The following is a 14336-nucleotide window of genomic DNA, read 5'->3' as shown; positions in this document are numbered from 1 at the left end:
CTTTGTGCATATGTACAGGATAGCTTTGATGCCCATGCAGGTGTACACACCCACAGCCCAGTGCATGTACAAATATCTAATGTACTCACACCCAGAAACACACTCCATAGCTGCTGAATTTCCCAAACTAACATGGGTTACATAAGCTGAACCTGGGGGAAGTTATAACCAAAGCCTCCTGGGAAGATACTCAGAGAAAGAGGATCCAGGCAGGCCCTCTGGACTGAAGCCATCATTTCTTGCTTCAATCAATCACCTAGGTTTCCCTGGAGCCTTCTGGGATACAGGAGACCCTAGAGAGGCAACCTCCTTCAAATGCCTTGTCAGTGAGTCAACAAGCATTCACTAAGTGCTTATTATGTCCCAACCTGAAGACTTTCATTCTAAGCAGAGGAAGTGGGATGGGAACTTATCCTAGGGGGTCCAAGAAAACCAATGATTCCATTATTGAAAGAACGCTGATAGCGTGGGAAGACTTACATGAATTGATGCAAAGTGATGTAAGTAGAACCAGAAAAGCAACACACACCAAAACTGGAACAGTGGAAACAGAACAAAGCACTCAAAACCAAATGCTGAGAGAAAGTAGGATGGCCAAGGTTAGCCCTAAAGAAGAGATATGAAAAGGTGCTTGCTCAGCTTCTCAGAGGAGGGGGATCACGGGGGTGGAAGATAGCACACGTCAGACTTTTTCAATGTGTTGCTTAGTTTGGCTGAACTGTTTTTGTTTTTAATTTTTTGTCTTAAGGGAGATACATCCGTAGGGAAATGAGTTACATTGGGAGATGTATCTTTGAGATACACTGGGAAATGTATCTCATGGGCTACACTAAAGATACACTGGGAAATGAGAAACATTGAGAGATGTATCTTTGAGGTACACTGAGGCACATTGGGAAATGAGACATACTGACATATTGGGAGATGTCGTTGATATAAAACCAAGGGTTATCAATAAAAATTTATTTCTTAAAAAAGAAATAACATTGCTAAATATAATCATGCCATAAGAAACTTACATGAACTGCTACATAGCAAAGTTAGCAGGGCAAGAATAGTTTCCACTCTCACCACCATAATCCCACCTTACCTCCTCCTCCCTTCTGGTCCTCTCCAAGACTGGCCCCTTGCCAAAAGCTGGCAATAATTCTGATGACCCAAAGAGGTAACAAACCTACTTCCTGGTCTAGTATGAGGCAGTATCTAGGATCCCCTCAAGGATACATACTTCCAGACATAAGACTGTTAATAGCTAGCATTTATACAGCACCTCAAGGTGTGCAAAGCATTTTAGACATATTATCTTATCCGATCTTTACAACAACCCAGAGAGGAATGTGCTATTATTATCCAGTTGCAAATGAGGCATCTGAGGCTGAGGCTAAGTGACTTGCCCAGAGTCACACAGCTAAGTATTGAGGCAGAATTTGAACTCTGATCTTCCCAGCTCCAAGCATTCTATCTAATTACCTCTAGGTTCACAAGTTCATTGATCTCTTAATTGCAATATCCAATGGCCTTGGTCTTCATTTTCCATGACCTCTCCCCAGCATCTGTCACTGTTGCCCACCCTCTCCTCCTAGACTCTCCCCTTGAGGTTCTCCTGACCCTCCTCTCTCTTCTCCTGTCTGTTTCCCTGTTGTGGCTGGCACCAAAACACCTGAGGAAACTTCAAGTGGGCATGTGTTTGCTTCAGGGACAGAAGGGTAGGGGAGAAGCTGTGAGACAGCTTTCCGCTTCCTCAGAAGCCATTATAACTTGAAAAATTGGAGGCAGCTGGGCAAGAAGGAACAGGACATGGCACTCCCTGGGGAGTATGGAGAAGAGAAAGGGTGGAGCCAGGAAACACAGGACAGACTAGTCAGTCAATAAACATTGAGGACCTACTATGGCCAGGCACTGTGCTAAGAGCTAGCAGTACAAAAAGAGACAAAAGACAATCCAGACCCTCAACAAACTTACGATCTAACATTGCAACAAACATGACAACACTCCAGGTAGGTAAAACTATCTGATGGCCATGCCTTGATGTGTGGTTCTGAACAGTTTTATTCACGTAGACATTTGATTCAATTATCAGGAAGAGCAGAGCAGTGTAATGGGTAAAGGGAGTACCTTGGAGACAGGACAGCCTGGATAGGCTCAAGCCCTACCTCTGACCCACACCAGCACTCATGACCAGTTAACCTTTCAGCGGCACTAAGCAACATTCTAAGCCTCTGCTTTACAGATGAATCGCTAATCTGTATTGATGAACGGAGTTTCCATGCTGGATTGCAGTTGAGATCATAGGTGCAGAAAAACAACAGCAATATTCACACTAAGGGATTCCCAAGGAGAAACCTGGGCTTCTTCTCATTAGAAAGGACCTAGAGTTCTGTGCTAAATTTCCCCTAGCACCTAGTCCAGAACTGTGGTCTTCAAACAGGTCACAGGATCATCACTTTAGAGCTAGAAAGGACTCAGAAGTCATTCAGGGCAGCCCCCTCATTTTACAAATGAACTGAGGCCCAGAGAGCTAAGTGATTTGCCCAAGGTCACACAGGTAAGGTTTAGAGCTGGGATTTGAACACAAAACCTGGACCAAGGCATTATGACATTCCCTGCCTACTTATCATGTTCTGTGCCCTTCAAAGCTGTCAGTCACATGATCTCCAAGCCACCCACCTTCCTCCTATAAATTCAGGAATCTTAACCTTTTTTGTGCCCTGAACCTCTTTGGGCAGTGTCTGACAGGGCCTACAGCACCCTTCTCAGAATGATGCTTTTAAATAACTGTAGGAAATGCTAAATTTCTATTAGAGGTGAGTGGAGATAAAAAGCTAATTTCTTCTCCAGCAGACTCCCTGAAATCCATCCATAGATCCCAGAGTGAGAACCCGGCTCTAAATGCTGCCCTAAAGTGACCACGCTTCCTGAGAAGTGACCCTTTTTACAAGATGCCAAACCCCAGGCTGCTCCCCGTGAATAGGGACTCAAAGGGCATTGTCTGCCTGCTTGCTGGAACCATTCATTATCTCAGTTAGTGCTTTTGCGGAGGCCCTGGTGTTTTTCAAACAGGCCATCGTATCATCTACATGCAGAGAAACTGAAACTCTTCACTGCTTACTACCTTCATTTCTTTTACTTGACAACTCTATAGCATTTCTCAAATTATGATCAAAAGAAAGAGTGAGAGTACACAATCCTGCTTTGCCTCCATTCTCAGTGGGAAAATTCTTACTGCCTTATTACAGCTATAGACGTAACTAGATCGCGGTTTAAAAGGATGTTTCATCAATGCTAAAGAAAAATCCTTCAAATCCAATGCTTTTTTTATTTTTACCATGAACGTTGTCATCTAGGAAGGGCTTGTTCTGCAACTGTTGATATAACTATGACTTTTTTATGTGTTTGGATCTTTATTTACTGATATAATTACTATAAATTACAATAGTTACTGATTTGCTGCTGTGAAAGGATTTTCCCCAATGGGAGTTCCCTACACGGATGAAATCACAGGTCTAGATTGGGGGAAAAAGGGGGCAGCTAGGTGGTTCATTGGATAGAGTACCTGGCCTGGAGTCAGGAAGACTCATCCTCCTGAGTTCAAATCCAGCCTCAGACACTTGTTAGCTGTGTGACCCTGGGCAAGTCACTTAACCCTGTTTGCCTCAGTTCCCTTATCTGTTAAATGAGCTGGAGAAGGAAATGAGGAATCACTCTAGTATCTTTGCCAAGAAAACCCTAAATGGGGTCACAAAGAGTTAAACACAAATGAAACAACTGAACAATAAGAAGACTGGGGTGGGAGTGGGGAGTTAAAAAGATTTTCTATGCTGAATGTTCTCTTGAGCCATCATTGGCTTCCTAGCATAAAATCCTACTTGATCATACCAAATCATACACACAAACATACACACACATGTATGTGTATAAAACTGAATGATTTGTATAGGAAATTTATGTTTGTGTGTGTGTGTGTGTGTGTGTAGTTATAGTTATTGTACTGGACAGCTAACATTTTATATAGCTATTTATCAATTATGTTGATCTAGAAAATCACAGGTCCAAATAAAAATATCTATAATGATAATAATGTATATAATAAAAATAAATATAAATGTTATAACATGTTGTACTATCGTAAAAATAAACATATACTAAATTGGACAAAATAAAAATATCTATGTCCAGTACAGAATCCAAGTGGCCAAGGGATTCGCTATGAGTAGTGAGGAACTTTTGTACCAACATCATGGAAGACCTGGCCCAACACAGATAAGGAAGATAACAGGCTAGACTGCTTTGGGAAAGCTGTACAATGGTTTTCACCACTCCAAATTTCTCTCTTCCCAAAACAAAAACAGCAATATCCTTTCAGGGTTGACTATGGCTACAATGCCACAGTCTCTGAAGAAACAAAGTCACCATCCATGCAACGAATGGTAAGAGATCTAGAGGAGGGTCCTGAGCATTCTGGGTGCCCCACTACAGAAGATTCATGAAAAGCTGGACCAGGGTCTCTCACAAGAGAGGAAGGCACAGAGAAATTTCCAACAGCTATGAGATGTTGGAAAGCAATCCACACGGATGAACTCTCAGATCCACCCAAGGCCTGGTACAAAGCAGTTGTTTCAGTGAATGACACAATCAAGCATCCATCCATCCGATGGGTCACCTGGATAAATCACAGGTTGACTCAATTCAACAAGTTTTATTAAATACCTACTTTGCTAGGCTCTGGAGAAACAAAGACAAAAACCAAACAGTCCCTGCCCTCTAGGAGTTTACATTCTACACATACACAATACAACGGGTACTGAATAAGTACAGAGAAAGATCGGCCAAAGTAAATACAAAATAATGTCAGTGAGGGGTGATAGGGGAAGGGTAGGTGTGGAGAGTACCAATAACTGGAGAGAATCAGAGAAGAAGGCCTCAGGTTGGAGGTGACAAGTTTTGAGGGCTATGTGCAATGAGATACAGAAGGACTGGACTATAATTCACTTTCTCTGCCTCAAGCTTACCAAATCTGAAAATTGGAACCATGCTCAACTCCAGGAGAGTTAGGGAGAACACCACCACCTTTCTATATTTTTGAAAACAGCCTGTATGCTATGGGGATTGTTTGCCTTTAAATGTTTGGTAGGGTTCACCTATTTCCAAGGTCTATGTAATGGTTAATTTCTCCCTTGGAAATGGATTTATTGAGGTTACCTATTTCTTGTTTTGTCAATTTGGGTATTTTTAAATTCTCGAGGCCCAACAAAAGGGCAATGGGCAGTCACATAATGGGCAAGAGCAGGCTGCAAACCATTACAAACTGAATTGGGAAGAAGTCCCATAAAGGATGCAATCAAAGAAGCATATGAGCCCAAAAGTTGTGCAGGTCACATGACAAGAACAAGGCATGCCAATGGGAATGATGACTGGACAGTCCTCTGCTTCAGGGATTTCTCCAAGATGTCAAATGAAAGCAAGACAGCTACTGCCCATTGCGGGAATTCTCTATGGCAAACTCATGGAAAGATATGAATAAGATCTTCCTCCTCTATTCTGCCAACTGACCTTCCTGACTTCCTTTCAATACCTACTAAAATCCCAGCTTCTAACAAGAAGTCTTCCCCAACCTCTCTTAATTCCAGTGCCTTCCCTCTGTCGATTATTTCCAATTTATTCTGACTATATCTTCTTTGTACATATTTGTTTGCTTGTTGCCTCCACCCTTCGATAGTAAGCTCTGTGAGGGCAAGGACTGTCTTTTGCTTCTTTCTGTATCTACAGCATTCAGTACAGTGCCTGACACATAGTAGATACTTAATGCATGTTTACTGACTGACTGACAAGAGTCCCACGAGGGTTCATAGGCAAGGATATTAAGTATATTTTTGTAAATATCCATCCACGTTGTCTTTTGTAGTCTCAGTTTTGTTACAAAAAGCTGCACATAATAGTCTCCGATCATCTTCTTTATTTCTGCTATACTCTTTGTGGTTTCCTCTTTTGTAAATTTTTATTTTTGGTCATCTGGTTTTCCTTTCCCTTCTGGATTAAATATCTCAATGGCATAAAATTACATTAGGCATTTTTTATGCCACGTTTTTGTGCCAGCTATTAATGCAATTTTCCTTTTATTTCAATTTAATTGATGCATTCTCTTATTTTGAAGTTTTCTTGTAGTCTCTTGTTTATTATTACTTTGTTCATTGCCTCATTTCTTTAACTACAAATAACTAATTAATTTCCTCTTCTGTATCAACATAAGCATTCAGGGATATGAATTTGCCTTCATGTACTGCTTTGGCTGCAACCCATAAATTCTGATATGTTGTATGTATACTGTCATCATCTTTGATGTACTTTGCTCTTTAACCCAAGCATTTATTCATCAAGTCATGTTTTAGCTTTCACAGAGGATTAAATCATCTAATCATATTTTTTCTTGTTGACTAGGATTACATTATGATCCTTAAACATAGTTTTAAGTAGTTTCTACATTTCTGAATGTATTTATGATTTACTTGTGCTCTGGAACACACTTTTTGTGAATGTTCCACGTATATTTGGGACAAAAAAAGTATTTCTTGGATTTCTCCATTCAATTATCTCTATACAACTACTAAATTTAGTTTCTTCAAAAATCCACCCAAGTCCAAATTTTTTTTCCTGTTTACCTCTCTGTTTTATCACAGGAGTTCACAGCCCCACCCCCACTCATGGATAGATTCCAAAAGATCTATGAACTTGGTTGTTTAGATAATTAAATTTATTAAACATTAATAGCTTATTAGTTACTAGGTCACCAGGATAATAGTTGCTTAATATTGCTATTTTCTCATTGTCAATGACACCTGTGAGTATAATGCCCCTATTTATCTCTTTTTTTTTTTTAAAGAATCTGGACCTGTGATGTCTTCAATGTAGTTGATGTGTCAGGTGAGTTGGACTTGGGAGCCTAACCCACCGGTGCCCCATGAATTCTGCTAGCTTGCAGAATTTTCACTATTTCTGGGAAATTTTCTTCGACGACTCCCTGAAAACCAGTGTTCAGATTCTTTTCTTCTTCGCCAGTCTTCAGGAATACAGTTAATTAGACATCAGTTAAATCTAGAAAAACAGAAGCAATCCAGAAGAGGCCAAGCAAGACAGTGAGTGAGCAAGGGGAGACCAGGCCCCATGAGGACTGTTTGAATAGAGGGTGTTCTTCCTGGGGAAGAGAAGACTTGGAAGAGGAAAGTGATGACCACTGTAAAGTATGTGAAGGGCTGTTGCCTGAGACTTGTTCTTTTTATTCCTGGGAGGAAGAAGTAGGAGCTGTGAGGAGAAGTTACAGAGTCAGAGGATGATTTGGCTTCCTGAGAATCAGCAATGCCCAAAGAGGAATGAGCTGCCTCGGGAGGGAGGGTCCACCTCATTGGAGGCTTTCCAGCAGCCTCTAAATCTTGACTTCTTTGCAGCCTTGACACCGTTGTCAATACTGTCCACCTGGATAATCTCACTCCTCCACATGTTTCTTCTCTCCTGGCCCTCCTCCTACCTGTAGGATTGTTCCTTTTTAGTCTCTTTTGCTGGATCATCATCGATGTCCCTCCTTCTTTGTGTAGATGTATCCTAGGACTCTATAAAATTAAGACTCCTGCTCCTTGGAAGGAAAGTTCTGGCACATCTGGACAGCACATTAAAAAGCAGAGACAACACCTTGCTGACAAAGGTCTGTAGAGTCAAAGCCAGGGTTTTTCCAGTAGCAATGTATGGCTATGAGAGTTGGACAGCTGAACACTGCAGAACCGACCCTTTCAATTTGTGGTGCTGGAGAAGACTTTTCAGAGTCCCTTGGATAGCAAGGAGGTCAAATCAGTCAGTACTTAAAGAAATTAATTAAATGGGAGGTCAACTACTAAAGCTGAAGTTTAAATACTTTGGCCACATAATGAGAAGATGAGACTCACTGAAAAAGACCCTGGTGTTGGGGAAGACTTGAAGGCAAGAGGAGAAGGGGACGGCAGAGGACGAGATGGATCGAGCGTGTCATGGAAGCAATGGGCATGAGCTTGGACAGACTTGAGAGGTAGTGAAGGATAGAAGGACCTGGCAAGCCATGGTCCATGGGATCATGAAGACTAGGACACAGCCGAACAACAACATCCTAGGACCCTTTCCTTGGCCTCCCTCTCCCTCTTTTTCTCTCTCTCTCTGCAACACATCAGCTCCCACAGTTTTGACTGCTGTCTCTACGCAGATAATTCTCAAATCAATGTGTTCAGCCCTTGTCTCCTGAGCTTCATCTACTATTACCCACTGCCTTCAAGACATTGCATCCATCTCATCAACTTCTCAAACTCAACATGTCTGAAACAGAACACGATCTCATTCCCCATAAATACACATAGACATGGCGGGTAAGAGTATCCTTGTCATCCCCAACTCTTCAGTTCTTGAATTCTGTCAAAGGGTCACACTTGAGGACCTAGGGGGCCACATGTGACCAGGAGGCCTCGGGTTCCCCACCCCTGGCTGAACTCTCCATAACCAATCAGTTGCCAAATCTCATTATTTCTGTCTCCACACAACCCTTCTCCTATATGCCCCTTTCTTTTCCCTCACCCAGTCCCCAGCCTCGTTCAGACCTTCTCATGCAGGCTAACGTAACCTTCAAATGGTCCTTCCTGGCTCCATGCAGGCTAACGTAACCTTCAAATGGTCCTTCCTGGCTCCAGTCTCTCCCCTTTCCAACCTAGCCCTTCACACAGTTGCCAAATTGTATTCCTAAAACTCAGTTCTAACCACATCACTCTTCCACTCAAGAAGCTCCAGAGACTCCCTGTCATCTCTAAAATAAAATACAGACTCCTCTGTTTGGCACTTAAAGCCCTTTCCAGCCAGGCTCTAATCTGCCTTCTCAAACTGATTTCCCATTAGCCTGCTGCCCCTATCCAAATTCCAGCCAAACCTGCCAGCTTGCTGTCCTTTGTCTACCACCTCACATATCCTGCTTCTGTGACTCTGAACACGGCATTTCCCAAGTCCTGAATGCACCCCTCCTCACTTCTGCCTCTCAGAAGCCACAGCTTATTTTAAGATTCACCTCAAGTGCTACCTACTATGGGAGACCTTTCTTGATCTCCCCCAGGGGTCAGTGGTCTCCTCTAACCCTGAGATTATGTTGTATATATTTTGAGTTCATTTAAGAAAGGCAGCATGGCATGGTGGATGGAAAGCTAAACTCAGTCAAGAAGACCTCAGTTCACAAGTTCCCTCTGACACACACCGGCTGTGTGACCCTGGGGAAGTCACTTAATGTCTCAGTACCCTAGACAACTCTCTTAGCTGCAGATGTAGCTCATGTTCTGATTGGCAATGGCAGGCGGAGTCCCAAGAAGAGGGCTACTGCATCCCTTCAGGGCTCAAGAGTGAACCAAAAGGCTGCAAAGGTATCATTTTTAGTACTCTTGCGAACCCCCATCAGTGTGATTCCTCCTATGACTATCAATTGATAATAATTCTCCATTCTCAGTTTTTAGGAACTGATGTTAATTAAGGCAGTGGTGTCAAACTCAAATAGAAGCCACTAAACCATATATATGGATTCCTTTGCATAGTCACTTAGAAAACTACACATTAACATTATTTCTTTTCTATTGTATTTTTATTTTGTTAAATATGTTCCAATTCTATTTTAATCTGGTCTGGGTGGCACTTGGGAATGTTGGGGGCCTGTTTGACACCTCTGAATTAAGCTATCAGGGCCTAGCATCTTCACACTTTAAATAAGGTTCATTGACTGACTCAGCGACCTACAGAAAAGGTGCTAAACCTGCTGTGGTAGAGGGTGTTGTTTCACCTAGGAGTTCCCTATTTCAGTGACATCATAGGTCCAATCCACGGCCCCATAATTCAGATTCATTTCTCTGTGTCCACATTGTTTTCCTCATTTGGATTATTAACTCCCTGAAGGCGGGGATGGTTTGGTTTGGTTTTTCTTTCTATGCCCAGTATCTAGCACAGTTACCTGGTCCATAGCAGGTACCTGCCAGCACTTGCTGAATTGTAGCGAATGGCCAGTGTTAGGGAGTTCCTGGGACTCCGTCCATTTTGTCTCCACTGCTTCCAAATATTCCTAGTAATAATAGCGAACACTTATAGTGTCTACAATGTGCCAGAAAGTGTGCTAAGTGCTTTAAAAATATCTCATTTGATTCTCACAACAACCTTATGGTGGTTGGAACATTTTACAGATGAGGTAACTGAGGCAAATAGGAGTTAAGTGATTGCCCAGGGTCTGATTTGAACTCAGATCTTCCTGATTCTAAGCCCAGCATGCTGCCCAGTGCTCTACCCACTGCCCCACCTAGGGTTTAAATCTATGGCCTTTGACTCAGAAGAACTGGGTTCAAATCCGAACTCTTCTATTTACTCCTATGTGACCTTAAGCCAAGTCATTTTATCTCTCTGAGCCCTAGTTTCCTGATCTGTGAAACCAGTGGAGGGGAACAAGATAACCCCTAATGTCCCTCCAAGCCCCAGATCTGTGATCCTATAACCAGCACCCAGGGTTCCTGGGCTCGGGGAGAGAAAAAAGCCTTTCCTCTGGGAAGGGCAGAAGCCCACAGCCAATCTTCCTAAAAGCCCAAACAAATGAGTAATGCAGAGGCATCCTCACTGTCTGACCAGAAACTGCCCTCCCCCCCAAAGGGCCTAAGGCTTCTTTTACAAGACAACTTATCCCTCTGATCCTGCTCCCACAAGAGCAGGGAGATGCCCTCCAGTCTCATCTTAGCAGGTCCTGAGCAGGCCATCTTGTTTTATTTGGGGAGGAAGCCAGGAAGCTAGCTTCTGAGCTTTCCCTGAAGAATCACAGCCACACATATCTCTAATTAATGAGGGGAAATCGGCCCTCTCTCCCTGGCCTTCCCTTTCCCCTTCCAAGAATCCCAGGCAAAGTCTCCACCTTTGAGCTCCTGTATACATTCTCTCTACAATCTGGGTTCTCCCACCTTCTCCTCTATCCTCATCAGCCCTCAAGTTCAGCTCAGGAGAATCTTGGTGCTTAAATGCTTTTTCCTTCGGGAAGTCTGTTTTCTCCTTCTACTCCTTGAGGGAAATCTCAGCTGCTCACCCCTCAGGGAGCTGGCAAAATGCTGAGAGCTCAGGAATGCCTGCAAATGTGTGCTTATCGATGAAGTCCCAGGGTGCAGTTCTGAAAACCTCCCTCTTTTCGGGAAGAAACCAGCACATACACACACCGTCCACATCCTCCTCTTCCCAGGCTCCAAACGGGCAGGAGACAAGCTGAGCAGAGGTCAGTCTATTCCTGTTTTCACCCCCTTGGTTAACAGCTACCAAAGGGTTTGGATGGCTATCTGCTCCCACACCACTGGGAAGTATCATTCCTAGGCAAGGAATGGGGGGGAGAGGAGGGGAAGGGGGTACAGGGAGGCCCTCCCAAAGTGAAAAGGTGCTGACTAAGGGGTTTTGGCTACCAAGCCTCAGGCAGGCTGGGGTCGGCCGTGGCCTGCCGCCAGCTCCCTTCACCCACCCTCCCTGCTGTCGATGCCCTTTGTTCCCACCGCAGAGGCCACTTTTGAGATAGCCTTCTAGGAAGCTGGACAATCAGGCTTCCAGCTCGGCGTGCTGGTTCAAGATGATGACTCAGCATTCACCACCACCTCCCACTCCCCTTTTTGGCTTCTGGCAGTCAATCTGCCTACCCCTCAACATAGCTCCTCCTCAAGCTGCCCCTGTCACGGTAAAGCGCCCCCCCACTCCACTCTGAGAGCACCGCTGGGGGCCCCAGGAACTGGACCACCCAGGGAAAGGAAAGGAAAGCCAGAGGGAGGCACGGTGCTCGGACCCAGAGTCACACCGTCGGGGCTGTACGCGAAAGCCCGGGGTCCCTGAAGGGCATTGGCCAGGTCAATATATCCCGAGGTATCGAGAGCCTTGTGCTGGCCAAGGCTAGCTCTAGTGACCTAAGGCTACAGCCCCCAGACTGCGGGTCGGCCAGCCCCTAATGTGCCTGGCCAGGCCCTAATGTGCCTGGCCTGGCTGTTGCTGGAAGAGAGAGTTCAAAGACAGCTACATAGTAGCAAAGTCTTAGACGCCTGCGGTATTTGAACTTGTCACCTTCGGGTCCAGGGCACCGCAGCCTAGGGAGAACCCCCTTCAGACCTACCAATCCCTTTCTCCAATCATATCCCGCCCCGGTCCCACTCCAACCAATCACAGGGCGGCTCGGGAGTTTGGCTGTAGGCGGAGTCAGTCTCCAGAGAGCGACAGAACCAGTGACCAATAGGGAGCCAGAGATCAAGTAGCCGCCCACCGTGCCGTCCAATGGCCAAGAGGCGGTGGCCGCGGTCCCCGCGGCTGCAGCTGCTGGTGCCGGTGGCCGCGCGCTGCAGACCCCATCGCTGGGGGGGGAAGGCGCGGGCTTGCTACCGGCTCCTTCTCCGCCCGCCCGTCCCGTGCCACCCACTCCCTTGCTCGGCAGCACGACCCGCCGTGGGTCTCACCTGCTGGAAGCGGGGTTTGCCCAGCTGGAAAGGAGGGGTCCCTGCCGAGGCGGCTTCCGCCGCTGCTGCTGCCGCCGCAGTCTCCGCCATGGCCACTGATGCCCGCAATCCCCGGCCCTTTTAAAATGTCCCTCCTCGGCCCCCGCCGCAGCTGCCTCTCCCCATTGGCTGCAGCCAACCGCAGCGTCAGGACGGCGCGGGGGGTTGTGGGTGATGTAGTTTTTCTTCCCTGCGCCCCATCCTGCGCTCCTGGGAAGAGACCATAGAGTGGGGAGCCAAGAGAGGCCAGAGCGTCTCCCACAGAGCATGGGGCTGGGACTTTGCACCAGCGGCCATCTTGGTATGGGTAGCCAAGTGTAGCTATGAACACCCTGGAAGGGTGTGCCTGACTGAGACAGATGGTCACACAGGCTACTAGATTTTATGTGTGCAAAAGCAAAGCCCAGCCTATCAACTCCCTTGATGCCCCCAAAACTTTGATTTCTCTTATGACCTCCTATAAGGTCAAGGCCCAGTCCAGATTGCCACTGCGACATGACAGGTCCAACTTCCAGGCAAGGGTGGGTAAGCGGGTGAGGAGCACTTACAATGTGGCCAACACCTCCCTGCACTCCACGAGATCCTGTTACAAGGATGGTACCCAAAGAATCAGCCCAGAGGCAGCTTCCCTTGAAAGGGAGCTCAAGCTGTTCCTAGGACATACCGCTGGTCAGCCTATAGACAAGGGGTGGGGAACCTGCCGCCGGGAGGCCACGTGTGGTCAAGTGTGGTCCTTTGCCTGAATCCAAACTTCATGGAACAAAACCCCTTAATAAAAGGATTTTTTCTGTAAAACTTGGACTCAGTTAAAAGGCTGCACCCAGAGTCTAGACCAAAGGTTCTAAACCAGTGAATAGTCAGTTGGGAACAGAGTCAGGAAGACCCCAGTTCAAATCCTGCCTCAGATACTTCCTGTGTGGCCTCAGGAAAGTGGTTTGCCTCCGTTTCCTCATTTGTAAAATGAGGGATAGCACCTACCTCCCAGAACTGTTGAGGGTCAAGTGAGATAACATGTAAAAAGTATTTGGTGCAGTGCCAGGTGCTAAGGGCTAGCTATTATGATGATGATGATGGCCTTGGGGAGGAAAATGCAATTTTATCTTCATTAACCTTTGGCTTCCTTTGTAATCCTATGTATTTTATTTTATAAACTTAAAAAAATTCTCAGAAGGGGTCTATGACAAAAAAAAAAAAAGTCAAGAACCTCTGGTCGAGACTGAATCCTGCGGCACTCCTTTGCTAACGGGGAGTTCCAGAAAACAGCCCGGCCCTGGGACCCTCCTGTTTCTGTAAGCCCCCTGTGCCTAGTACAGTGCCTAAGACAGGCTGAGTACTCAAGCTCTTACTGAATTAAGTAGGGCTGGACCTCAGAGGCAGAGGAGCAGAGGTACACTCCCAGCTCTGCAGTGTTACCTGTGTGACCTTGAGCTAACACTGCCTCTCTGGCCCCGCTCCTCTGAAAAGTTAGGAAGGGTGTCTGAATCTATGCATGATTGTGCTGGCTCGTGGAGGGTCTGGAACTCAGCAAATGGACTGCCCTTCAAAGGTTGCCTGAGCTGAACCCCAGACTTGCCAACACCAGTATGCCATGTTCTACCTTGGAGGCTGTAACCCAGTGGAGGCAGCAGTGCTGGGCCAGGAGTAAGACCCAAGGACAAAGCCGGCCTCAGACGCTTACTAGCTGGGTTACTCTGGAAAAGTCACTTACCTTTTGTGTTCCTCAGTTTCCTCATCTGTAAAACAGGGATCATAATAGCACCTCCCTCCTAGAGTTGTCATGGGGATCAAACAAGGTCATTTGAAAGC

General features: G+C 45.6%; 1 protein-coding gene across 1 annotated transcript in view; it reads right to left on the bottom strand.

Annotated features, from left to right (window-relative positions):
- SFXN5 (sideroflexin 5) overlaps positions 1-12589 on the bottom strand; it is a 207510-nt gene extending 194921 nt beyond the window's left edge. Inside the window, exon 1 of the mRNA XM_036751116.1 lies at positions 12492-12589. Coding sequence (XP_036607011.1) covers positions 12492-12581 — 90 coding nt within the window. The 5' untranslated portion in view covers positions 12582-12589. The remainder of the gene's footprint in view (positions 1-12491) is intronic.
- Between the last annotated feature and the right edge of the window lie 1747 nt (positions 12590-14336).

Source organism: Trichosurus vulpecula, chromosome 3, assembly GCF_011100635.1.
Source record: "Trichosurus vulpecula isolate mTriVul1 chromosome 3, mTriVul1.pri, whole genome shotgun sequence".
In the NCBI taxonomy this organism is placed as follows: Eukaryota; Metazoa; Chordata; class Mammalia; order Diprotodontia; family Phalangeridae; genus Trichosurus; species Trichosurus vulpecula.
This window is presented reverse-complemented; position numbering and strand designations above follow the sequence as displayed.